The 24,594-nt window shown below is 39.8% G+C and overlaps 1 protein-coding gene across 5 annotated transcripts in view; it reads left to right on the top strand.

The window, feature by feature from the left end:
- The window catches only part of il1rapl2 (interleukin 1 receptor accessory protein-like 2), a 483,040-nt gene that overhangs the window by 50,793 nt on the left and 407,653 nt on the right, over positions 1-24,594 (top strand). Inside the window, exon 1 of one of the 5 annotated variants that reach the window (XM_086305858.1) lies at positions 16,241-16,397. The exons of 1 other annotated variant lie outside the window; for it this stretch is intronic. In XM_086305858.1, the coding sequence (XP_086161984.1) occupies positions 16,365-16,397 (33 nt within the window). In that variant the 5' untranslated portion in view covers positions 16,241-16,364. Of the gene's footprint in view, positions 1-16,240; positions 16,398-24,594 lie in introns of those variants that run through there. 3 more of the 5 variants (XM_086305868.1, XM_086305877.1, XM_086305886.1) reach the window with 3 other exon arrangements.

Here is a 24,594-nt window from a genome sequence, read left to right on the forward strand (position 1 = left end):
CTGAAACATGGTAAAATCTTTAGGTATCATCCCAAAACAGTGGTCCTATGAGACTGTGAGACACATTATCAGAGACTTTAGAGCTTTGGTGACCAGCAGCAACATTCAAACACAAATTTAGGAATAAATTCTAACAATGTAACAACCAAGTAGAAAGAAAATGACAACATGTTCATATATAGAATGCATTTTGTGGAGGTGCATTGCCAAAACATGCTAGTGACATGTCTAATGATGGACCTCTATACAACTACACTGTACCACCTTTAAAGACCTGAAGGAAAAGGCACTCCACTGCAGGTGCAGGTTTTTGATAGTGTAATATAAAATTGATTCATACACACAATCTTCATCCATTTTCTTGGAACAGAAGCTACTGCAGAACCAGGACTGCCATTCAGCTCAAACTGCATCAATTTCTGATTGTTTAAAAGAGAACAGTGAAGCAAATGTAAGAACACAAAAAATCCAGACATTTCTTTGGGAGTAATTGATGCTTCTGGTTATTGTATCCTCTGTCTGAGACAAAGGTAAATGCAGCATAATGAATATGGACACCATATATATACTGTTATTATCCTGTTATTGCGTGTCTGTCTTTGGCATGACTCTCACCACATTAACACAGCGTGTGCGGAAATGTGTGAGTGTGTCAGTTTGTCACGTTGAAGACTGAACACACAGTTTCTTTGATCACATCATATTGGCTTATGCAAATATTTGAAGCACAAAAACACACTCGTAATGAATAATTTCCCCTGGCGTCAGTGTGAAGTTTCTCATTCATATTTGTTTTGTTATTTCATCTTGGTATGAAGACAAAGGGGAAGATTTTTGTGTCAAGAGGGTTGCTTTCATTTGTTGTGTATGGTTTCATTTCAGTGACTTGTTTTACATGTCTAATCATCAACAGGCAGACTCAGAGAGGCAGAAGCTGAGAGAAATGTACCGATGGTTCATTAATTCTATTGCAATAATGACAGTGGAGCATTAATAGGTTCAACACTCTACCATAGATGGGTACAACTTGAATACATCACCAGGTAAAAGCTCAATTAGCAGGTGTATAGCCACCAACACTCACACCACTCTCATGAGATTCTGCTCCGTGTTCACATGATTACATGACATAATTTCTTCTGATTAAATGCTGTCAATTGACTGTTTTACCATTTCCCAAAGGTCTTCTAATGGATTCAGCTGAACCAGTTTGAGCATCAGAGTCATTATAAGATGTTAAATGACCATAAAGACATGAACATTCTCAGCAGCAACTCTCATGTTGCTGCATTCAAAGCACTGTTAAGAGCCCAAAATTGATCACAATAAAAAAACAGAAACATACTTTACAGCTTTACACCACTACTTACACTCTAGATATTAAATATAAGGCAGGTTAGGTCCATGGATGCATGCTGTTGAATCCAAGATCCTACCATCTACAGAAAATTTCATTTGTTAGGAAATATTATTCTAGTTTACTGTGTCCAGTTTTGTTGAGGCTGTCCTCAAACGTTTCTGCTTTTTCTTTGGAAGGAGTGGAAGATGGTACACACCATCAACTTGGTTGTTATAAATGTTTTGCATCGTGAGACACTTTTGTTCTTACAATAGTTGTAAAAAGTGATTATGTTGCAGTTTAGCTAACTGAAACTGTTCTCTGTAACGATCCAATATCAAAGTTGGTGGGATTACATTGTAACTTAATGCTGTTGCAGTATCGGTTGTCCTGATTGAGATTGTGGGAATTTGTGTATTTACAAAGGACACCTACTTTAAAGGCAGATGATCATTTCTTTTTCATATTTGTCACACTTAAATGTTTCAGATCATAAACAGATTTTAATATTAAACAAATATGACTGTAGTAAATACAAAAGGAGATCCAAACCTGCCGTACTCTTTGTGAAGAATCTGGTCTTAAAGCTGATTGAGATGCTGTGGCATGACCTTAAACAGGCCGGCGATGCTTGAAAACTCTCCACTATGGCTGAATTACAATAAATTTGCAAGAAGAGTTGGTCAAAAATTCCTCCACCTCTTGCTGCCAAGTGTGGCAGGAGCAGTTATTTGGTTTAGGAATAACTTAATTTAAAGTTATATTTTATATTTACTCAGGTTATCTTTGTCTAATATTGAAATTTGTTTAATGATCTGAGACAAAATTTGAAAAAAGGATGGGGGCACTTTATGTATATCCCTCAGGAAGTAAAAGGGAACAAAAAAAACACACACAGAAAAAACGAATTGCACATTGATATCAAACAACATAGATTCAAGAGTAAACTAACTATGGTAAAAGCCACGCATAGCTGTTGTGGGAGGTTTTTTGAAAAAAAACAAAAACATTCCAGTACAAGTTTTGGAATGTCTTAAACTTATAGCCGAGGCTGAGAAAAATCAATTGGCACACATACAGTATACAAGGCTTTCAGCTTTTAAGAGAGAAACCCCTTTGATCTCTGATTTCTTTTATGGCAGATGCTTCACATCTGCCTACACAAACACAGCACTGGATGCGTCTTCTGTATATTCATACAGTGTTTTCAGAAGACTGTATCTGTGCTTAAAGTGTGTTTCCTTGCCTGTTTCTTTGTATGATGTGTGTAGCGTGTATGCATGTGTGTGTGATTGTCAGTGGTGGGTCGAATCAGCGTGGCTGGTGCTTTGTGTGGGCGGACAGGCAGACAGCACCCTACTTCCAACCTGACAGCAAGTATCTAGAGACAGAAGGAGAGCGATATGGAGGAGCTTGTGTTGGAGAAAGGTTCTCAAAATACTACAAAAAATCTTTAATGTAGTGTAAATTGTTTCATTTGTTAAGGTTCGGTCGAGTTAGGGAAGAGAAGAAAGCAAGCCCAAGTCGAAGTAGGTGTCAAAAATAGTGATCTTTATTACACTCTGTGCACAAGAGTGGGAAAAGACAATTTGCAATCGAATCCTCTCGTCAACTGAAGCATCAGTCTCCTTATATTGCCTTTATGACATCACAGTTGGATCTTTACTGGAAATGATCTCAAATGATAACAATTCCCCGCCTATCCCAAAGTTTTCCCTTATATAGACATCAACTGCTACTCTTAAGAGAAAACAAGTGTGTATTACATTGTGCATTTTGTGAAAGTGTATTTATCAGAAAAACTGTCCTCAGATGACCCTCCTATTATTACTAAGTGTGTAGGTGACCGTGCGTGTGTTACATAAGTGCGTGCATGTAAGCAGAGACCGGCGTACGTGCAAAATTACACGCAGGCCTGCCAGGGCCCAACAGGACTCGTGGATCTGTATAGTGTGACTGCTCTACTCTAACGTGCAACAACTTTATATAAACAGTCAGTGTGGATTAATATAAACAGTCAGTGTACATTAATATTTGCTCAAAGTAACACAGATGTAATTAAAAGATTATACTGTCAACAGATTCAACAATGGCAAGTGAATAATCAATGATAACTGATTGTGAGAATACAAAATAAAATATCTCCTGATCACACTCCTCCTCTTTGGCCTTTTGAAAAAAGGCCAACATTTAGAGATATTGTGTCACTCCTCCGTCCAGGCGGCTTCTCGCAACGGCATCATATGTTCCGGACCAGCTGACCCAGCTGAACCAGAAGCTATGGCCCTGCTCACCAGATTACCCAACACCTGCCTCACCAGAGGAATGAGACAACACCCAATCAGCAACAAACCTAGAAAAACTAGAAGAGAAAACATGGCAGACATAAACAATCCCTTATATTGCCCAAAAACAGATGTGAACCAATCTCCCAGCCTTGAGTTCACGCCTGATTGCTCATGCATGGTTCTAGATAACGTTTTCAAATTTTCCAGCGCCCGCGTGACTGTTCCGTCCGGAGCTGTATTGTTGGGAATAAAGGTGCAACATAAATCTCCGAACATCGCGCACACGCCTCCCTTCTCGGCCAATAACATGTCCAGCGCCATGCGATTTTGGATTCCCATTAACGACGTCGGACCTAATTGTTCTGCAAGACCTTCCACCGCGTCCCTGGTGAGATTAGAGAGTCTCAACACATTATAATGAACATAATTAATGCGATCAACATTTTTATTAGGAGTCACCCACAGAAACACACTTTCAAACCCGGCCGCTATCTGATCTACTAACTTATACTCATCTGGAACTCCTCGGGGAACCCCTATTGAGTCTATCCAGGTTGGCGAGTCCCGTCTTGGATCATACTTGTGGATAGCTCCTGTGGCTCTCCTCCGTCTGGCTGTAGACACATTCGCACCTTGCTGTGGAATTGTCTCTAGCCTACTGCCCATGAGCATCAAAGGTGCAGCTAAGCGCACCAAAGCACACGTTCCCACACTCCCCAAGGGAACCTGCACCAAAAGGGTGTACTCCCCACAATAATAATATAGCCCACCTCTCGCCCAGGTGCCTATAATTGTGCTTGGGTCACTTACATCATTGGTAGTCCTACCTGTGATTGTCCTCTGGCACCAGCTTGGATTAATCCTTCCTAGCCTAAATCTCACTCTGTCTGTAGAAAACTCAAAACATGTATAATTATCTCGTTTTGGTGTGAATGAACCTGGTTGTGTGCGTTTATCAATTGGCGGATATAAACCTGACAAAGTGGTGCAGTTACCTGTGTCCACCGCCTCTCTAGTTAATCTCAACATGCAATTATATCCCCACTCATCCTCTGGATACAGAGGAGCGGGTTCAGTAAACAAATGTGGTCGAGCGGTAGCACAAGCAACACAATCAACCACTTTCTGCTCCTTAGCATTTTGAGCCACCCAATCTAACCAAAGATTCCTATCTCCAAAACCTGTGGCACGCTCTATCAACTCCTGAGGTTTTAACCTAGTATAATCAGTGGCAACAAACCATTTTTCTTCTGGATCCTTGTAAGTTACTGTCTCTACGGGATCTGTTTGCACCGTGAGATTCAGTGCTGAGTCATTTCCCAGCGGTTTAGACCTGGGATTAAATAAATTCACCCGAATTAACCCGAATGGATCTGTCCCTACTTTATCTACCCCTACTACTAAATAAAACGCACCTCCATCAAACCCAGGTTTGTGCGTGCATGTAAGCAGAGACCGGCGTACGTGCAAAATTACACGCAGGCCTGCCAGGGCCCAACAGGACTCGTGGATCTGTATAGTGTGACTGCTCTACTCTAACGTGCAACAACTTTATATAAACAGTCAGTGTGGATTAATATAAACAGTCAGTGTACATTAATATTTGCTCAAAGTAACACAGATGTAATTAAAAGATTATACTGTCAACAGATTCAACAATGGCAAGTGAATAATCAATGATAACTGATTGTGAGAATACAAAATAAAATATCTCCTGATCACACATTCTAAATCAATCTGTAAATCTAATCAATATTTATCATTTTTCTTTCCTTCTTCTCTTAATCGTGTTTATTACAAGTGTTTGCAATCGACCTTTAATTACTACTACATGAAAACTTAACATTCCCTTGCACAATTATTTCACAATAACAGTCTCATTGACACATAAAGACACCTTATTGGCCAGGCTTTTAATGTGACAGCTGAAGACTACAAATGGATTAAACACCTTTTTATACAATATCATCTGCAAATTATTGTCACTCATGCACACATGAGAGAGCATTATCACTATTATAACTATTAATAATAACTACAACTATTTATTATTACTAACTAACAACTATTATAATATTAAATTATTAGATGGCCATCTGCTGGACACCGCAGATGGCCCCGCCCCTCCCTGAGCCTGGTTCTGTTGGAGGTTTCTTCCTGTTAAAAGGGAGTTTTTCCTTCCAACTGTCGCCAAAGAGCTTGCTCATAGGGGGTCATATGATTGTTGGGTTTTTCTCTGTATGTATTATTGTAGGGTCTACCTTATAATATAAAGCGCCTTGAGGCGACTGCTGTTGTGATTTGGCGCTGTATAAATAAAACTGAGTTGAACTGAATTGAATAGATGTAATATTACCAAAGCGGTTATGGTTACATTTTATATATTTTATTATATGCATTTTAATCCAGACTATATTAGACTTTTTAGCTTGAGTTTGATTTAATAACTTTTAAAGTGTAAATATTGTGAAGTTCAGATTTTCAAATAATTGTTTAAAAGCTCATTTTGAACTGGTGGAAGAAAAGTGCACTGATAGTCAGTAATAGAGTGAAGTGGTCTTCTGTGTTATTGCTTACTGTTACTATTATACTGCCTTTTTACACTGTTGGTGATTTTTTTTTTTTTGTCTGGATGTGGTGATGTGACCCGTGGAAGAAAAACAGGGATAAAAGGAGAGTGCATGGTTTCCTGGAGAGAGAAAGACAGTAGGAGGGAAAAATGGACGATGAAAATATTAAAGATGAAATGAGAGACCGAGCCAGAGAGAGAGGGGGGGCTGCATTCGGCTTTGACAGCCCATATTGTATCACTCTGATCCCGGCTTGGCTCTGATTGATGGCATAATTACAATATGGATATGAGATATTTACATAAGGCAGCCACAGTTATTCACAGCCAAATACTTTTCGCTGAACACATGACCCCACAGCTCTACATAAACCATGTTGTCGGAACAAGAACGCTGTAAAGAGGCACTTCGTGTTAACATCAAAACACTTCCACTGAAAATATATGCTGTGCTTCTGTATAAGAGAGTATACAGGATCCTGTATACTCGCTACAGTACGTGTACATGTGATAAACACATGGAATTTTTCCTTGACTTCATGGCAACACTGTTTGGCATTTCCAAGATCATTGGCATTTTGCTGAGACGTTTTATGTCAAAACATGGAAAGATGCTGGGTATCCTGATTTGTATGTTTTTATATGCTGTCAGTGTGTCAACCTGGTTTTCGCTTTGAAGGAAGAATCTGGTAATAGCCACACTGGGGAAATACTGCAGCACCTTCTCAAAGCAACATTTTCATGTCTTAAAAGTGAGAGGATATTGTTTTATAACTTGATATCTTTTAACATGTTTCTTTAAAAAAGCAGTAGACAGGCAGTAATGACAAGTGTTGGCAAATATCTACATGCTGACAGAAAATGCTAAGTTTATATGCCAAATATTAGAACAACTGTGCATTTTGGAAATCGCGCCATGAATTGTTTTTGATCCATGATAACAAGACACCCTGCATACAAAGGGCTGTGTGCTTTCAGTTTGAGTATAAAGGGAAAAATGTCAAATATCCAAATGTCAGAGTTATCAGGGAAGGTTAGCAAGGAGCAGCAGCATGTTATTCCTACAGTCTTGGACAGGTCCAGTGGTATTTGTGTACATGAAGAAGCCTGTCTTGGCCCGGTGCTATTTCAGGGAAGGTACCATGACAATAACTACTTATTTCTGTCATTTTACATTCTACAGACCTTCCTCCCGAGTCACACATTAGGAAAAAGGAATTGATGTGTCCGTAAAATAACACCCTGCTGCTGAACCTGACTAATATAGCCCCTAATTGTCCCACTGTTGCATCACTCATCATATTTCAGGAATGTAAAATGTTACCAATTACTCATCTTTAGTCATCCATCCATTTTTAAATGCTTTCTTAGCTGCTTCCAACTAGAGCTGAAACCTGGAAATGTATGTGTGTTAAGGCCCCTATATTGAACTCCAACAGCCAGGAGGCTGAAGAATATAGAATATACTCTGGCACTAGAGAGCAGCGTGTTTATCCGGTATCCCAGGTAGCTGAAATGGCAGCAGATATTGTCATCTCCTGGCCTTAATGAGGAGCTTTGAGTTGCCCAAGAAACTGGGGACATGGACACTGATATGTCCATGTCCCTATATGTCCATGTCACTGATATGTTAATTAAGTTAATTGCTCTTGCTCTTGACAAAGGCGGTCGCACTTTTTCTCCTCTCCTCCTCCTCCCCTCCCTTAGCTTCCCTGCTTAGCCCTTGTCTAGACTCGTGTTTTTTGTATTACTTTTCCCTGGAACACTCTCTCACAGTCTGTTCTCTAAAACCTAAAAGAGGAATTATGGATTTGATCAACTGGTCCCTAAATGTAATTGACACCCTTTTCTCAACGAGAAGTCTGGGCTTGGGTGAGCCTGAGTGCTGAAGACATCTACCTATTCGGAACCATGATAACAGGGTTCTGTCTGATCGCAGCTGGCTTGGCCCTGGCTTATCGAAGATTTAAGGAAGCAGAACCGGCTGTTCAAACCCCCACAAGGCTGCCTGCTGGGATTGAAATGATGGGATGAGGCGTGAGTTTCTCAAAATGGGCTCATTGAGTGCAGCAAGGAGAAGATCTTGGAGAAGCTTACGGCTGCGGTGAATAAGAATAAGACCTCTGAGTGCAAACTGGATACATCTTGGAGGGGCTCGCTCGGAATAACACCTTTGAGCGCAAATTGATGACATCTTGGAGAAGCTCACTGCGGTCGTGAGTTCTCAGAAATCGGCTCTTTGAGCACAAGAAGGACAACATCAATGAGCGCAAGTTTGATAACATCATGGAGAAGCTCACTGCTCTCCAACGGGAGATTGAGAGACCAGTGTCAGAACAGCTTTGAAATTCATATGAGTTGTTTGCACTAAAGTAAAAAACCACCATCACTTCATGCTGATACCCCGTTTGGCGCCAGCTGCGGTCTCAAGGCTGGAGCTGAACAACAACACTCTGATAATGACTGTGTTTAGACTGTTTTTCCCATTCCATGCAAGGCCACCTGGGTTGGCTGGAAGACTGTTTACTTAGCCTGGCAGGGCGAAGGACACTGTCTCAGCTGAACTCTGGACACACACGCACACACAGACATATATACACATGCAGACATATACTCATCCCCCCTCCCTTTCCAAACGCCCTCGACGCTTATTCCCTTCTGATGCTGACGGTGGATCAAAGAGACCAGCACACAGGCTGCAGGCCTGGATGTACTGTCTACATTGGCTGTCTCTCACCTAGAGCTGGGCGATATAAGATTTTTTCATATCACGATATGTTTTTTTCATTTCAGGCGATAACGATATCTATCACGATATAAGCCAAATAACTATATTTGTAAGATTTAAATGTGCCGTTGCTTACAAGTAAAATGTGAAATAATCAGCAGCTTGTTTTTATTTAAATATTTGTTTCCCATAATAAGTTCAACAGGGTAGATGTACTTAAGGAACATGAGACTTTTTCAGATAAATAAAGGCAAATATTGCAAACTACACAAAAGGCAGCCGCTAAAGCGTTTAAGTTTCAAAATAGAACAAACGAAACAGACTAAATTGTCAATTCCACTTAGAAACAAAATATTAATTCTACAAATAAATCTTAGTTTGTTTTACATAAGAACAGACAAAATTGACTAACTTTTGTCAATATCAAATAAACTGAGAGCTAAAAGGAAATTCTCGATCTCTCCTTGTTGTATAGCTTAGCTTTTCAAACAGTTTTAACAGTTACTTTAGTCTGACAAAAGCCAAATGACGAATTAGCGCTTCCAGTCAGAGACTGAGGCTACGTCCACACGTACACGGGTATTTTTGAAAACGGAGATTTTCCGTTTTCGTTTTAAAAAATAATCCCGTCCACACGTAAAGGCAGAAATGAAGGAAAACGCTGCTATGAACATGCCAAAACAGCAGGTGGCGCTAGATTTCTAACCGTGCAGAAATGTTGGCCAATCAGAAGTCTAGAAGCCTTGGTGGGAAAAAGTAAACAAAGCTGGGGCATAGAAGCAGAACAGAGTCGTATGTGTGGAGGGACAGTAACTGTGTGTATATGTAAGCATTTAAACACTGCAGAGAGTAGAATTAACAGTATTGTAGAAATTCATTTCACCGAAACAATAACGTGGCGCACAGTGTGACGTCAAAAAATGTGCACACCTTTGACGCTGCGTTTTCTCCGTTTTTCTAGTCCACACGTAAATGCAAAAACGGAGTTTTCAAAAATCTTTGTTTTCAGTGACCAAAAACGCCGTTTACGTGTGGACGAAAGGTGCAAACACATAGAAAAATCTGCGTTTTCAAAAATACCCAGGTACGTGTGGACGTAGCGCATGCACCAGTTTATTGTATTTCCAGACTTGCTTTCGGCACAATTTACAGTGCACGCTACTCTGTTTTTTGTCAGACTTGAAATAGCCGAAATACCTTCACACTACGGAACTTCTATGGCTCTTCCGTTCAACAATCTCTCCGGCATTGGAACCATCATCTGTTTTCTCTTCGGTAACCTTCGGTCACGCTTGGTTGATTTTTCTAGTCGGCACACTCATTTCCTCCATTACCCGGGCGGTACGGTGGCTGGCTGCTTCCCAAACAAATACACATGTGCGGCTTGGCACTTGTGCTGTACGTAACAAGTCACGTGACGTGACGCTGCGGCTGTGATTGGTTCGGCTCTGCGCTACGTAATTTGGATTGGCTTTTCCTTTTTTTTTTTTTTTTTTTTTAAAGAGGACAAGAGCCGCGAGGTCTATCGCGATAGTTTAATTTTTCTATCGAGAAAAGGTTATATCGCGATACATATCGTTATCGTTCTATCGCCCAGCTCTACTCTCACCCTTTATCCACCCCTGTTGCTTGTCATGTGTTTCTTTGGTGTATTAGGAGTTTTTGCTGAGGTGTTTTCTTCTGTACTCAAACTGATCTCCCTGTTGGAGCTCAGTCTGGGGGGAGTTATTTTTTTCTCCTTATCTTTCCTCATGTGGTGCATTTTCCATTGTTATACCTCTCTGACCTGTCTTCCCCATGTGATGTTTGTGTCATGTTTGTATCGTCGGAGGGTAAGATGGCGCTGCCATTGGGTGCAATAGGTCGGCAGCCTTATGACATTTCCTCTTGTGGGACTAATAAAGGTATATCAAATCAAATCAAAGTTCAACTGATTTTAGCACTGTATAGAGCAGCGGTAGCACACATGCATGTGAAAAGGAAAGTATTCACACCCTAGATCAGCCTCAGCAGAGCCTTACTGCTTCCAAAGAAATTAAGATGGTAAGTAGCAGTCACCATTTAATTAACTGGTAATCAGTAAATGCAAGCACCTCTATAAAAGCAGAACTTTTGGGAGTTTGCTGATCTGGAGCATTTAGGTCAGGAGCTCTCCCAGACTCCACAGGCCTCAGTTAGCATGGTAACGGTTACAGTTCAAGATAGTAAAATTAGAAAAGGACTGGTTTGTTTAACAACTTTGGCTAGTTTGGAAGGGTTGCCAGATAAAAAAGCCTTTTCATTCCAAAAAGAACGTGGCAGCACAGCTTTGTTTTGCAAAGACGATTCTGAACAAACTGCAAGACTTCTGGAACAATCTCCTTTGGACAGACAAGATGTTTAGCAATAATTCACAGTGGCACTTCATACCAGCTATCAAGCATAGTGGTTTATGGACGATGATTTGGGCTTGTTTTGCAGCCACCGGGACCGGGACACCTTGGAGTCATTGGCTCGACCGTGAACTACTCTTTATACCAAAATATTCTGGAGACAAATGTGAGGCCATCTGTCCCACAGCTAAAGCTTGGCTCAAATTCAGTTCTGTGATAAGAAAATGATCCCAAGCACAGCAGCAAATCTACAGCAGAATGGCTAAAAAAAAAAAAAGAGACACGTGTTGCAGTGGCTTAGTCAAAGTCCAGACTTCAACGCAACTCCAATATAGAGAGCTGTGCTTAAATAAATGCCCAGAAACCTGAATGAGCTAAAGCAACTTCCTAAAGAAGACTGGGACAGAATTCTTCCACAGTGATGCACAGTGTTGGGAAGGTTACTTTTAAAATGTATTCTACTACAGATTACAGATTACATGCCCCAAAATGTATTTTGTAACGTATTCCGTTACGCTACTCAATGAGAGTAACGTATTCTGAATACTTTGGATTAATTAATATATTTTCATGCTTTTTACAACTACATGAATGTACTATTGCTGTGTGATTTATTACTATTACTGAAGGTCCACAGCTCCGAACCGTAGTAAAGGGACCTCTGTCTAATACGTCCGGTTCGTGTCGGGCTCGTAGCTGAAAACTAGCTTTACTTGGTTGTCTGGGTTGACTTTGCTAGCGAGAGACAGAGAGAGGCGTTGAAAGGCTGCTCCAACGGAACTTATTGAAAACACGAACACAGCGTACAGTCGAGTCTTAATAGCTTACTTACAACTGGGCTCGTCAGGCACTCTACTTGGCTGCAGTGGTTATTATTATATTTACATGCTTCCAGCTCCCATTTCTGCTCAATGACAACTCATACTTTTCCACTCTCCTTTTTCTCCCTCCTCGCGCTCACAGACACATAACGGGTATGGCAATTCTCCCTGCAGCACGGACTACACTGCCCATGAGGCTACATTCTTTAGGGCTATGCTTGTAGCATTCAGCCTATTAGCTTAGCACAACAACAACAAAATGGCGCTCTCTCACCCAGGAAACACACAGTCTCAGAGAGCGTCACCCTGTAACCATGGCAACCGTAACACTGCCACCTGCAACAACAGAACGTAGCTGTCAAACAAAACCCAAACAGTCCTGACCCGCCACAATATGAAACAGGAAAGTACCGCTGTGTAATCCATTTATTTCAACAAAGTAACTGTATTCTAAATACCACCTTTTTAAACGGTAACTGTAACGGAATACAGTTACTCATATTTTGTATTTTAAATACGTAACGGTGGTACATGTATTCCGTTACTCCCCAAGAACTGGTGATGCAAGAGACTGTTAAAATCATACAAAAATGATTACTTCAAGTTTTTGTTGTAAATGTGGTGCTACAAGCTCTACAAGAACTATACTTGACTTCACATAGCGCAGTGACACAATTAACTTTACGTTTCTTTATCCTATAGATTTTACTAACAAGTATGTTTTTGTGTATCCAAATTCTTCATCTCCATTACATCATTAACATCATTTTTTTTCTCATAGTTATACACAATGCAGCTCTATGGCAAATCAGTCAAGGTTTGAATACACCAACAATTCTTGTCATGCTGATTTTTTTGGGATTTATTGATAAGAAAAATATTATAGAAATATTTTTCAATTAAAAATGTAATTTATGGACCTTTGTTCTCATGCTGCATGTAGCTTGCCTGTGCATCCACCTTCGCCTTATTTTCTTTGATATATTTTATTTTCCCTCATACCTTTTTAGTTTCATTTTTCTACATTTCTTATCCACGTACTTGCTACCCCATGTGAAAGAGCAGCCGGTGCCCTCTGATGCGATGGGAGGTGCTGCTAAATGGCAAATCGGTAGTGTAATGGTGAGGGTGCCTCTCTGCAGCAACCTTTCTTACCTGCTAAATGGTGCTGTTAAACAGCGCAATAGTGAGGAAATGGGGATCTGCTGAGAGCAATTAGATCATTCACTGAACAGGTGGTGCTGCATTCATTAGCACACACCCTGTGCTGTGCATGTGTGGGTGCGTGCATTCAGGCGTATGTGTTTCTGTCCTGCAACCTTACGATCAGGCATCGCAACAGACATTGATTTCTTTTTATTTTTTTTTTGCATTTCTAAAAATCCTCCAGACAAACCAAAAACTCTGCTCTACTTCCCCACTCAAATAATTTGTAAATATTTATACTAATTTATTATTAAGTGTCCCTTTCCCACTAAAACTGGCCGCCACAAGAGACTCTTGTTCCCAGTGTGTTGACTAGAAGGCAGCTGCCTCCTCTGGTACCATCAGCATCGTATTAATAACCATGAGAAGTGGATTGAGCCTCATCTTTACATAAATTGTAGGCAAAAGTCAGTTGGAATCGATTCATAAAGATCTCGAGTTACTCCCGACGCAATTTATTCACCAATTTAAATTACAAAATGTGCTGTAGTAGTTACACATGCAAAAAAGTAACTAATATCCAAATGTGGAGTTTATTCATCGTATCATTCATTCATTCATGAGACTCATGTGTCTCAAAAGGATTAGTTTGCAAGCAGATGTGCATTTTTATTTCAAAGGGAAAGAACATAGACTACATAGCTGTCATGTACAGTGTCCAGTCACTTGTTACTAATAACAGTAATTTTATTAGTAAGCATAACAGTAAGTTGATTTTAAACTACATCTCACTGTTAGTGAAACATTTTAAAACTGTGTGACTGCAGTTCCTCTTTAGCTTTTCACATGGTTGATGTCATTCAGCCTGATGCATGGTTTTCACATGTTTTAAAAGCTTTGCATGCATATGAAGTACATGTTTTGCAAAAATGTCAAATCAGTGCTTTAGTATTGCCCAGTTGCCTACTTAAAGCAATGGCAATGATGATGATGTTTAGAACATTTAAAACTGACACTTAAAATAGCTCCCAGTTTTTGTTTTATTAACACTTGAATGTTTGAGACATGGTTTTTCACAGAGGTGCTTTGTGATACGTGAGTTTTTTGCACTTATGAAGTTTATATGCATGCAATGCCATCAAAGAGGTCTCTGATCAGTCCCGAATTCATTCTGCATCATGACAATACGATATACAGTACGGAAGAACAAAGAACTTCATCGCTTTTCACTTGGGGCAATTTCTTTGAAGCAGCTTTTTGTACCCAAAACACAGCAGCGAACACAAGGAACAAACAAGTAAGCTCAGTTTAAAATAAATCTAAATGTGGAATAAACTCCCTAACAGTCTGTTCATGCACATTTATTGGCAAATGGTAAGATCAAATAATAACATGTCAAGTGTCCTTGAGTGTTTTGAAAGGTGCTTTTAAATAAAATGTATTATTATTATTATTATTATTGTTAAGAAGATAAAGTTCAGTACTGAAAACTTTTTATGCAGCCTGGAGTCAAAGTAGAGAGGGAATTATTAAACTAAATTAAAAATAACTAAATAAAAAATCGTTAAAAAGAAGGTAAGACACGGTGACATCCTAATGGCAACACCAAGTATTCTAACAGGAAGTTAGAATACTTGGTGATTTCTGGGGGATTTGTTGGTTGTAAAAAGAATTCATATCTTTTCGCTTTACTCTGATGATCTTTAACAATGCAGATCAGACTGCTTTTAACTGTAAGGTTGTGGAACCAGCAGCTCAACAACAACAAAAAAAAGCTCGGGAGACTTAATAAAAGATTGATAAAAGTGAGAGAGGATGACAGAACTGAGAGAAAAGGAGTTTGCCAAGGAAGTGAATTCTCTTTTGCGTCTGCTTAAAAAATAATCTCAGATTTCACATTAAATTCTCATCAGAGGTGATCACAGAAAAAAAAGTATTTGTATGATCTAACCTTTTCCACCTTTGCATTATATGTGACGTACTTTGACCATTCAGCTCTTTGGTTTCAGATGCATTTTAGATACAGAAGAATTTTGTGGTCTGAATCCAGAGAAGGGTCATTAAGTGGTGGACAATCAGCTCAGTCACCCAGTCACAGTCAAAGAGACCTACCCCCACAGAGCCTTTCACCATCACGGACTTAGGCTGAAGTTACCGTACATGAACAGAGAGAAGACCCTGAAACAGCCAAAGATAACGGTTGCTGATTTGAATGCAAATGGGCTCTCAAAGGATGTTTACTGCGGCTTTTATTTAACATATCAATAAAAACCTGACATTTTGAAAGCATTTTCATTTTATGTTTATGTCAGGTGAATCAGAGAAAAAACACCCCCCAAAAATAAGCTGAGTAACAGTTTACTGTCATATTTTACAGCAAAACAGTGTCCTCGCAGATTACAGCAAGTGCGCCGTAAAAGAACGGCATCATCCTGGCAAATCTAATCTGCCAAAAACTGGCAGATTTTTGGCAGATAGCAGGTGCGACAGAAATCACAGACAGGTAGGGTGTGCTGCAAGGTTCTTCATAGATCTACCAATGCATTCACCCAGCAGCCTCACCCTTATCTACATAATTCCCCGTGTGATAAAATCAACCACACTTAAACCAGGTTTTTTCTCCTATAAACCATCGATGGCAGGTTACGTCCTCTGCCCCTCCATCAGAGGGAGAAGTTTAATTTACTAAGGAATCTGACTTCCCTGATTCTGAAGGCCATTTCTGGTGTCAGACACGCCAGTGTGAGGATATCAGAAATAGCTGCCGTTCTTGCTCTGTAATGTTTGGAATTTCCAGGGACTGGCGTGATAAGCATTTGCAGGCCTGAGGGCACAACTTGCTATGCTGATAAAGTAGAGAGAGTGACAAGAGTGAGAGAGTACAAATAAAACAACCCAACAGTGATGAGCAAAAACCACAGCTGTCGGACCTCGAAGCGAACAGGTTCCAGCAGTAAAACATGATGCCGGCCTCTGGTCCTGTTAGTTTGATACAGACGACTACATGATCCTCATCCATTGAGAACAGACTGGAATGGGCTGCCTGGTCTTCCTGTAGCTACAGCTGATGATGGGGTTAGAAACTGGCATAAACTGCATACATGATTCCAACCTTCCTGCTGTCAAACGCACAGGTTAATATTGTGGATCTATTTTTTAGGTAGTTCATTACATCACTAACATTGGATATGTACTGCATTTAGTTCAAGACAATGGTATATATTATCGTAGTTTTTGGTATTGATGACCATAGATGACAAAATGCCATCTATGGTCTGTCTACAGAGGCTGGTAAGGAGGAAGCTGATGTAGAGTTTACATTTTTAAAGGCAGCCTGCAGAGTTTGTGACCACTGGTGGTGCTGTAGAGTAATGAGTGGATTTTTGTTTGTATTACACACAATTACTGATAGATATTTGTCCAACATAACATCATTGTTGTGATTCACTTGATGGCAGTAATACACCGGAAGCTACAGGCTTCAAGAAAGAATTTATAAAATGTATTTAATTTTTAAAAATGGTTTAATTTGAAAGAAAAGTCCATCATCCATCCGTTCATCTTCTTCTGGTTTATCCGGGGCTGGGTCACGGGGGCAGCAGCCTAAGCAGACTCGGCTTCCTCCTCGGAAGATGTGTCAGTGGGATTAAGGAGGTCCTCAAGTATTCCTTCCTTCCAGACCCTCGCCCTCGAGCACCCTCCCCGGGCCTGGTTCCAGGGCGGGGAGGGTGGCAGGGTAAACTGGCAGGGTAAACTTTTCCCTCGATGTTTTCCTCATAAGGGTCTTCTGAATCGCTCTTTGTCTGGTCCCTCACCCAGGACCAATTTGCCATGGGAGACCCTACCAGAGGGCAAAAGCCCCCGGACAACATAGCCCCTGGGATCCCTGGGACACACAAACCCCTCCACCACAATAAGGTAGTGATTCATGTAGTCATTCAGCGTAATTATTAAACCTCAAGTCATGTTCTCTTTGATTTAAAAGAATATCACCAGATTGCTGTAGTGTGATTATACACTTAAAGCTGGTCCACATATTCTGAACTACTATGTAAATACATAAGTCGGATTAGTCTTTAAAACTAGCTGGTCAAAAGCGTACTGAAGTACTGATGTCATACCAGCATGGTGAGTTATGTGCGTAAAATCTTTAGTGTCCATCTGTTAATTTTATCCTGTTCTAAGTTTAGAAAAAGCTTGCCGAGTTATAAACAACCAGCTTGCAGCACACACAAGCCACAGATGTTCCTGTGCTTTTTGTGTGTCAGAGCCTAGTGCTGCTTGTGCAAGATTTAATCAAGGTACTCACATTAGAAGAGGCGTGCATAATTGCACGGGGCTTGATGACTGTGCACCACATCTCTCAAATTAGGGACTGCAGATGGAACGGTCATACCTTTCACGCCTCATCCCGCTGCAGTTGAATGGATGTAGAGAGTTTGTCGACTAGAATGTATCCTAAAAGCATTTGTGAGTGGCAGATGGTGGTCAGAAGCAGTACCTGAGCTTGTTCTGTGGAGACTGTGGTTCATTTCTAGCTCCATGTAGCGTTCGAAAATGAATGCAGTCTGTGAGTGTATGTATATAGAGAAGCGTAGTGAATGTAAAAACTTGTGTGAAGTATATGTTTATAATTATGATACGCAGCAGTTGTAATATAATTAAACTTTTCATCACATTAACATAATGACAGCATCGTGTTTTCATGGGCCCTGCTCTAATCACAGTTTTAATTATAATCAAATAGTTTTTTACATGCATTTAAATATTGCAACAACTTCAGTTTGCACCATCTAAGCACGCGTCATCATGAAAAGCTAATGTTTATCATTTTAGATCTATTCTGCTCAGCTCTTTTCCTCAGACCGCTCAGAGTTTCTGTTCTGTTAGGAAATCGATTTATCTTTGGTATTTCAAATGTTACATTGTTGATAAGAAATGGCGATAGCAATTAAAAGGAAACAAATTTGTATTCATTTGCCTTCCATGACAGCATGTAGTGACAGACAGTGACAAGACAATTTGCTCCAGTGGATGAGAGTGGCACTTAGGCTGCAGTGGTTATCACTGTGGCCTCACCTGGCTGGCTGAGACCTTTCGATCTCCAGTTTGTGTTCTCTCGGAGAATATAAAAAACATCAGAGTCCATCAATCCAAATACAGGCTTGTTAGGTTAGCTGTTAACCCTAACTTGGCTGTAGGCAGGAATTCGGCCATAAATGTAACCATGAATGATTGTCTGTCTCCATGTGTTGGTTCTATGACGGATCCACCTCTCAACAAATGACAGCTGGGATTGGCTACAGGCCTAGTGCCAGTTCTGAATGGGTGCTAGATAGCCTCCCAGTTTTTAACATCTGGAGTTGTTGGAATGAATTGGCGCACATTCCACATATTGACCAAAATGCTTCCTGCTCCTGACCTTAAATGACTTCTTCCTCCTTGGAAGTTGCAAACTCTTCCACTGCAGTTAGTTTTTTTTTCTCAGGGCTATAGTTAGTCATCAGTCCAACTCCAGTAACCAGTGATGGTTCTTAGCATGAAGGTTAGGTCATCCTGGTCTCATACACCAAGATTCTACCTTCATGACACAAATTAGGTGGACCTGAAAGTCGTTCCAAAGCTGTACATTTCATGGGAATCCTGACTAAAAAAGATACCAACACCTGATGTGCTCATAAAATGCAACTTTCAGCTATACAAAATAAATATAAAAGTTTATTCTGCATTCAAACACAGGTTTTAAATACGCTGCAGTGAAATTTCAAATGAAAAGCAAAACCTGTGCTGGCACTCTCAATGTTCCTGCTGCAATAATGTGTACTGATTGTGGACATACGTTTTAAATGGTTTACTGCACATATCCAGTATTTTATGGGTTTGTCACCAAAAAAAAAGGCATTATTCATTATTACTCTTAGCTTTTATGGGGCTCTCACTAGACTTAAAAAAAAGCTCTATTAAATGGAGGAACTAAAACTCCAGGCAGAGTGGCTGCAGTTGTTATTAAATGGGAAATGGCTTTAAAAGTCAGTGCAAATCTGGTTTAGTGTGCACGGTTTCAAACAAAACAACAACATCAGTTGCTTTAAAAGAACCAGATCTGATCTGCAGACATATACTAACATTCATCGCTGGAATGCAATAACAGTGGTGAGTCATTGGCTTGTTCTGTCTTCACATTTATTCACATTCCTTTTGTTTCTTTGTGCCATTCCTGTTTTCAGTGATTTCAGGACTGCCACAAAATTTGAGTTGAGGTCACACTCAACAGCTGAAACGCTTTTGTGTCACAGAATAAACCGCTTTGCTCAAGAATACTTTGGTGAAATGGGTACTTGACACAAAGACAAAGAACATGTAAAAAAAAAAAAAAATTATATATATATATATATATATATATATATATATATATTATGTTCTAGTGTGTTTTGTGTGATTGCTGTAGAATGTTTTCTTTCACACATGCAATTATTTTCTCGTATTATAAGAATTTTTTGGAAGCTGTATGAAAGAAAAACCCTGAAAAAAAGTGTAACAGACTCCAATAAGAGTGCACGACACCAGACTGAAACCAATTACACCTCCTCTAGCAGAGATTAAAAGGACGGATATCAAATCTTTCATAATGATGACGAGGCGGCTTACGTTTCCATGTAAAACACAGACTGCCTCTGTAACCAAACAGCATGACTCATGCACTTTGGGAGAGAGAGATAGTGTGACAGAATAGAGCTGCAGGCTGTCTTTAATATTGGATGTGTGGCTGAAGCGGCCTAATGGCTTAACACTAGCCTGTTTGGGACAAGAATAACCTCTTATCTGTGTGTGTGTGTGTGTGTATGTGGGCTGGGCTTAGCGGTGGTGGTCTGCAGTGTGTTTGTGTGTATTTTCATGCCTGTCCATCTAGTACTTTTAAGTTAATTAGGATTTGCATGTTGTTTACAATTAGACAAACACACAAAAAATGGACAAAATCTTGTCCGGATGAGATTATTATAATGACACCCCTCTTGGTTTTGCAGGCATCAAAACCAAGAGGGTTTGATGCCTATTGCATATTCTGTTTAAGCAAACAGAATATGGGCTCTACATTAAGAGCAGTATGTTTTTGGGACCTCTGGGTTGAAAGTTAAACACTTCTATCGCACACGTTTTATCCCCACAAAAGCACTTTAATATGCAACCTGCCTGAGTGCCGTGCAATGTGTGCCTCTGCATTATACACACACACTGACCCTGCTGAGAGCTCCCCGGGCTCCCGTGTTCGGATATCATTATCAGAGACAGACAGACAGAAAAGCAAAGCGACAGAGGATGAAAGATACGAGTAATGCTTTAATAGTGTTTGTTCTGCGCTGCACCCTCTCCTCTCTGTTTGTGCATTGATAGAGCTCACATTCACTTAACCCATCGCTGATGACAACTTTTTTTTTTAAACAATTTCTTTTTTTCTCTCCCTCTCTGTCTTTTCATTTGCTTATTTATGGTCTAATTGTTTTCTTGATCATTGGGGCTTTGTTTAAATATCCTTACCTTCTTATCCTTGCTACCGTGCACACATGCATGGCATCAGCTTCCAGTGATGTGCTTGCATTCACCTTCCTGCATTCACGATGGATCAGACCTGAAAACGAGCTGCTGCCGTTCCTGCCTGAACAAATGTGTCAGGGTTCATGTGTGAAAGAGCAGAGAGACAGAAATTGACCTTGGTGAGGCAGTGTGTGTGTGTGTGTGTGTGTGTGTGTGTGTGTGTGTGTGTGTGTGTGTGTGTGTGTGTGTGTGTGTGTGTGTGTGTGAGATGGAGAGAGTGTTTGGTGATTGGGGGTGGGGCGTTGGGTATGTGAGAAAAGGGGTGTTAGGAGAAGACTTTACCCTCTATGAGTCAAAGAAGGTTAGCTTAACGCATAAGGGAAAACAAGAAAAATGACGCGCTACCTTCTGGGCAAGGCATCAAGTTATGAAATTATGCATGATAAGATTAAAACAGTTGTTTCTAAATTTTGAACTTCTTGATCAAAGCCTGATGGACTACAAACTGGAAATCAATCAATAAATAAATTGGATAATATTTGTTGTTTGTAAGTCTTTATAAATACAGTGGTACCTCGTAGATACAATGGTGTGAAAACATTTTGCCCCCTGCGTGATTTCCTAATGAGGTCCCAGGACTCAATGGTAATTCAACAATTGGGTTTTATTGACCCAAAAATATGAAAGATAATTAACAAATCCAAAATACTTAAACAGGCAGACCAACAAAAGAGGTCAGCTCAATAAACTAAATTCAAAATAACAACTAAAAAAAACCTCAGACAAACAGACCCCCTGAAATGACACATGAGGAACTGGTTTAGCCAAACCAAATGACACACAAGGGGGACAATTAAACAAACTTCAACCACCCCCCAGCTAATCAAGCATGTGGTTTAGTCCAATGAGGTTGTCAGTAGTAGTCAGCAGTATTTCAGATCCCCCAGCCCTTTGTCACACCTTTTGCCAACCAGGAAGGAGAAGCCAACCCCCAGGTAACTCAAACAAAGAAAGATGTATTCATATAACATAAAACAGAACTTTGACCTTGCAGTGTTATTATGTGTGCGCGCCAACACTGGAAGGTGTGATGGAAAAAAGAATGAAAGTAGTGACTGCAAAGTAAAGTGAAGCAACTAGTGGTGAGGTGTGGAGCTTGCAAGCAGAGTATGCAAAATAAAAAATAAATGACTACACAAACAAAAAGTTTTCATCTAATTGCACAAATCTATTTTCCAGTATTTACTTATTTATCAGTATAGACGGTGTTATTGATATTAGCTTCCCTACTCTGAAGTTTAATGTGGCATTAACACAAAATATAATAGGAATTGCCCAGATATTTTGAAAATTTAAGACTAGCATCATGAATAAAGTATTCTGATTCTGATTCTGATTTTTAAGCAACATTCATCATTATTCCAATACTCCTCTAGGACTCAGTGCTAGATTTCTTAGGTTTTTTAAGTCACGAGCGTTACACCCAGCACTCACAGGACTTATCTAAGTTTGTGTGGATTTTGATGTAGGTTTATAATCTAGATAACACCGTAGAAAATAATGCCTAATCAATTTGTCAGAATGTTGCCTTTTAGGTTTAAACTTGTCAAAGACTAAAAACACACAAAATCCAAAGTGTGGGTTTAACACTGGGACTATTTTGCATTCCTAAACTATGAGTAATTAATTAATTAATTTGTTTCATATTAAAAGTAGGTGTTCCAACATCTGAGCAAACGCAGCACGCTTCTGTTTTTCAAAGTAAAAAAGCTGTCACAGTTTACTCTTCCATATTGTTAATGCTACGATGTCGGCGTGTTGGTGATGTAAAAGTCTTCAACATCTTTTATATCCATATCTTGTTGCAATAACATAAATTGTGAACAATAATAATGTAATGCCTAAATGTAAAATGAGTGCTATTGGTCATGAATTTCAGAATATATTTTATGGTTTGTCATCTTTAAATATTATAACAAACTCTTGAAATGTTGTCTTAAACTCTCAGTTAGGCTTTGGCAACAGTTTTGTCTGCTGAATTGTCCTGTAGCAGGACTGAGTAGCTTCAGGTTTTTTGCGTAGCTGATTCTCTAATCTTCCTCCTCTGGAAGGCAAAGGTAAAAGCTATCCTACAACTATTTGTTGAAGTTTATGTCTCAACAGTGTAATGCCTTGATGCCAGGCTCTATTGGGATTCCTCGTCTCTTTCTTTTTATGTTTTTTCTTTATCAGATAAAACTCACAAATACGTCTCACTTGTCAGTGCATGCCTTCTTTTCTCTGTCTTTACCTGAAGACAACAGCTCAATTTAGCTTCTCTGTTATAATAGAACATAATCTTCCAAACTATCTTCTTCAGGCTATGTTGCCTCTTCTTCACTCTAACAGGGTCAGGAAGAGACAGATTTATTCCATAAATCCTGCTTGGTCTGTTCCTCACGTGTGCATGTAAATTTTAACGTTATGAGTTGAATGCTCTCCCCGTGTTTGCGTGGGTTCCCTCCGGGTACTCCGGCTTCCTCCCACCGTCCAAAGACATGCAACTTGTGGGGATAGGTTAATTGGAAAATCCAAATTGCCATTAGGTGTGAATGTGCGAGTGAATGTGAGCACGAATGGTTGTCTGTCCCTGTGTGTTGGCCCTGCGACAGACTGGCGACCTGTCCAGGTTGTACCCCGCCTCTCGCCCTATGACAGCTGGGATAGGCTCCAGCGCCCCCCGCGACCCTGAAAAGGATAAGCGGAAGCGAATGGATGGATGGATGGAGTTGAATGCTTTTGATTAAAAAAAAAAACACAAATAAGGATTCAACTTTATTGTCATTACACATGTATAAATATGGGTAATGAAATACAGATTGCATCTCATCAGAAGTGCAAGAGCAGTAAGTGCAGTAGGAGCAGATAAGGAACAGATAAGGGTAGGATAAAAGGTGAGAATAGTTATGAACAGATTATATACAAGTAAGTTGAGTATACAGATGTTTATATTGGTATACAGACAGCAAATATACAGATGTGCTGCACATATACAGATGTATCGACGTGTGGTAAACAGATCTACAGAGTGCTATAAATATATCTACAGTAGTGGAGGCGTAGCGCTTTGAACAGACTATAATAGTGAACAGTGTACGTTGTATTACAGAGACTATGCTATGTCAGTGTCCTTTACTATAGCAGTAACAAGTATCAATCACTTTAAAATGTCACCATGAACTTGAGAAGTTCTCTGTGCAAGGTCACCGTAGTTTTGGTTGTGCTGTGGACCTCTAGCATGACCAAAGCATAATAGAACATATATCACGTAGTGGAAAAAATTAAAGAATTTAAAACATGCAGTGTAATTGGACACTAAAGTTTTAGCTGAGAAAAAAATAAAATGTTAAAATAAAGAAAAAGTTTGCATTCGTACAGAGTGAGGAGAATTGGTGCTTTCATTATTTATTAGCACCACACTTTATATTTGCATAAATTGAAAATGTTCATTAAGTTTATTTTGGGCTTTTAAATAAATAACTGAATTAATTTGTTCCCCCAAGCAGTACAGCGTTGGACTAGAAGTCAGACAACATGGTTACAGAAGCAGCCACTCTGACTTGTTCAGCACAGGTGCACCCAGCTTGCCCTGGTACTGTTTGTGCTGGCTTATTGGAACACTCCATATAACGTAGCCATCATTAGCATTATTAGATGCACCTGTGCTCTTCTTGGTGTGACAAATGTGTCAAAATGTTTGCTGTGAGAAACAATTATTGTATGTTGTTGTGTCATTTTTAGACCTTCTTCTTTTCTAAA

Source organism: Aulonocara sp. 'chitande type north' Nkhata Bay, linkage group LG2 (assembly GCF_057382095.1).
Source record: "Aulonocara sp. 'chitande type north' Nkhata Bay isolate Kocher_YH1m ecotype deep benthic linkage group LG2, A_spYH_male_GT1.1, whole genome shotgun sequence".
NCBI classification, from domain to species: Eukaryota; Metazoa; Chordata; class Actinopteri; order Cichliformes; family Cichlidae; genus Aulonocara; species Aulonocara sp. 'chitande type north' Nkhata Bay.